The sequence below is a fragment of the Cynoglossus semilaevis genome, chromosome 4 (genome assembly GCF_000523025.1).
Source record: "Cynoglossus semilaevis isolate Cse_v1.0 chromosome 4, Cse_v1.0, whole genome shotgun sequence".
Classification (NCBI taxonomy): Eukaryota; Metazoa; Chordata; class Actinopteri; order Pleuronectiformes; family Cynoglossidae; genus Cynoglossus; species Cynoglossus semilaevis.
The window spans coordinates 942,003-945,383 of NC_024310.1; the positions used below are offsets into that span (position 1 = coordinate 942,003).

Here is a 3,381-nt window from a genome sequence, read left to right on the forward strand (position 1 = left end):
TAGTTTTCTTTGAAGGCTTTATACTGAGACGTCTACAAGCTGACAGTGTGTGTGTGTGTGTGTGTGTGTGTGACTCAACTCTTATTCCACAAACGTGAACAGACTTTACTGTAACAGGAGGAGGAAACGTCTTATTTCACTGATAAAAAAAACAGTCAGTCATGAACCAGTCAGTCGTGAAGTAGTTAGGGACCGTCTGCCTGTTGTCAACGTGGGAGACGACCAAACATTGTTGGCATTAAATTCCCTCCCAGACTGAAAGTCATTTCTGTGGGTTTAGGATGAAAGTGAGTCTGTAAGTCTGTCAGGGTCAGAGTCTGACGACCTGATGACCTTATGACCTGACGACCTGACGACCTTACGACCTTCATACCTGAGCGTTTCCTGTCCGTCTGAAGGTACCATCCCACCTCTGCTGAACACCAGGGATCCCATCTCAGACAACATGTCGGGCAGTGGAGGTCTGAAGATGGTGGTGACCATCACCTCCGTCCTGGTGGTGGCTGTGCTGGTCTTCATCATGCTGATGGTGCTGAAGAGGAGGCGGAGAGAGCAGAGGCTGAAGAGACTGAGAGGTAAACACTGGACTGGTCTCTGGGACCTGGACCGGGGTCAACAGAACCTGTTCAGGTCCTGACCACATCACACGGAATCTTGAATGAGTTTTCATCCATTTCTAATTAAAACACGACAAGGTAACGAAGCAGAATCTCCACAGAGGGCGCTGTTTGCTGCAGGGACAGGAATAAATGGGAACATTATTAACGGTGGAGGATTTTTTATCACCTCATCTACTACAGTAGTACTGTAGTAATACTGAAGTATTCAGGTGAAATACTTCAGGTGACATTTGTGTTTTATGTATTTAAACAGTCGACCAATGACACGTGAGGAACAGAAAAGACTGAAACTAAATAAACAGAGTGTGTGAACAAATACTGCACAGAGGAGGGCAGCACTGGGACGATAGTGATGTTAAAGTTCTGTCCCAGTCTGTGACTCTGGACTGACCAGGACTGACCAGGACTGACCGTCCCAGACTGGTCTGTTGTTAACGTCCTGTCTTGCTGACTCCACAGATGCCAAGAGCCTGGCAGAAATGCTGATGAGGTGTGTATACGTATTTTAATTTATGCTCTGCTGCTTCCCCTTAAAGCATCAGCCATAAATCACCCCCCGTCCCTCCCCCTCCCTCCTGTATTATAGCCCCAACTGTAACAGTAAAAATCTGATTTACTGCTCACGGTTAGAGCTCCCCCTGCTGCCTTCTCAGGTGAACTTATCATGACTTTTCCCCTCAGTAAAAACACTCGGACACCAGACACGGTCAACAAGCAGCAGCAGACGTTGAGGATGCACATCGACATCCCCAGAGCTCAGCTGCTCATCGAGGAGCGCGACACCATGGAGACCATCGGTCAGACTCTGACTCCACCCATCTCTGCGACCGTGTCTTTTGGTTTTATATTTTTTTATTTAACTTTTCCTTTCTTTTCTTCTTCTTGTTTTTTTTTTTTTCCAACCTTACAGATGACCGGTCCACAGTGTTACTGACGGACAACGACTTCGGGGAGACCAGTAAACCCAAGTCCTCCACGGTGACCCACACCGTCCACTACCAGTCTCTGTCCCAGGCCACCGGCCCCCTGGTGGACGTGTCCGATGCCAGGCCTGGAACCAGTGAGTCCCACCACCGTCAGTGCTCCACATTTTTTCTTCTTTTTCCTGACATGTTGATGATGATGATGATGATGATGATGAAGATGATGATGATGATGATGATGATCAGACAGTAACGATCACGGCAGTGAAGTCTGGAGGTTTGGTGTCTGGTCTGATGGTGTTAGTTATTAACCTTTGACCTTTGACCTTTGACCAGTGTCATAATCCAGTACTGCATGTACTTCTTAGGTACTCGTAGTAGTGATTTGGATTCACAGCCTTGTGAAGTGATTTTAATGTTTAAAATCTCTCTCTTTTTCCCCCCTTGTCTTTATTTCAAAAACAAAAGTTTCTCCCTCCTTTTTCTCTCTAGATCCCACTGCCAGACGCACTGCCAAAGCTGGTCCTGCCGCCGCACGGAGTCGCTACGCCAGCCAGTGGACCCTGAACAGGCCGCACCCCACCAGCTCCTCACACACGCTGACCACGGACTGGAGACTCCCCACGCCGCGGGCCACTGGCTCAGTGGACAAGGAGAGCGACAGCTACAGTGTCAGCCCTTCACAGGACACAGGTGAGAGCACGCTGACCACTGACCGCTGACTACTGACCTCTGACCACTGACTACTGACCACTGGCTCAGTGGACAAGGAGAGCGACAGCTACAGTGTCAGCCCTTCACAGGACACAGGTGAGAGCACGCTGACCACTGACCACTGACTACTGACCACTGACTGCTGACCTCTGACCACTGACCTCTGACTACTGACCACTGACCGCGGACCACTGACCACTGACTACTGACTACTGACTACTGACCACTGACCACTGAACACTGACTACTGACCACTGACCGCGGACCACTGACTACTGACTACTGACTACTGACTACTGACCACTGACCTGTTTCAGATGATTTCCCTCCAGATCTGGTTCCAGATTTGATGTTTGCTCTGATCATTTTGTCCTCACACAGATGTGTCTTCATGTGTCCATGACGTTGGACTTCATATGTCAAAATAAACGCTCTGTGTGACCTTTGACCCCCAGACCGTGCCAGGAGCAGCATGGTATCGACAGAGAGCGCGTCCTCCACCTACGAGGAGCTGGCCAGGGCGTACGAGCACGCAAAGATGGAGGAGCAGCTCCGCCACGCCAAGTTCACCATCACGGAGTGCTTCATCTCCGACACCTCGTCGGAGCAGATGACCGCGGGGACCAACGACTACACCGACAGCATGACGTCCAGCACACCGTCGGAGTCTGGCATCTGCCGCTTCACCGCTTCACCGCCCAAACCTCAGGATGTCAGCCGGGTCATGAACATGGCCGTGCCCAAGGCACACAGACCTGGTACGGTCACGCCGCTCTTCACCAAACCAGAAATACTCTGAGTAAATACTCTTTGAGTAAATACTCTGAGTAAATACTCTGAGTAAATGCTCTGAGTAAATACTCTGAGTAAATGCTCTGAGTAAATACTCTTTGAGTAAATACTTTGAGTAAATACTCTGAGTAAATACCACATATTTCCAGTATACGTACATACATATACAGTACATACTGTATATGTATGTACATAAAGTCATCTGTAAATGAGTTCCATCACTGCCTGCCTCCAGGTGAACAAAGGGACACTGTCCCAGAATCCTCAGCTTCTTACATTACCAGCCTTTGAACAAGTGTGGACTCACCTGACCTGTTCAGGGGGCGGGGGAG

The 3,381-nt window shown here is 49.2% G+C and overlaps 1 protein-coding gene across 1 annotated transcript in view; it reads left to right on the forward strand.

Annotated features, from left to right (window-relative positions):
• The window catches only part of dscamb (Down syndrome cell adhesion molecule b), an 81,581-nt gene that overhangs the window by 75,792 nt on the left and 2,408 nt on the right, over positions 1–3,381 (forward strand). Inside the window, exons 28-33 of the mRNA XM_025055066.1 lie at positions 399–575; positions 1,080–1,110; positions 1,302–1,417; positions 1,531–1,695; positions 2,036–2,236; positions 2,713–3,015. Coding sequence (XP_024910834.1) covers positions 399–575; positions 1,080–1,110; positions 1,302–1,417; positions 1,531–1,695; positions 2,036–2,236; positions 2,713–3,015 — 993 coding nt within the window. The remainder of the gene's footprint in view (positions 1–398; positions 576–1,079; positions 1,111–1,301; positions 1,418–1,530; positions 1,696–2,035; positions 2,237–2,712; positions 3,016–3,381) is intronic.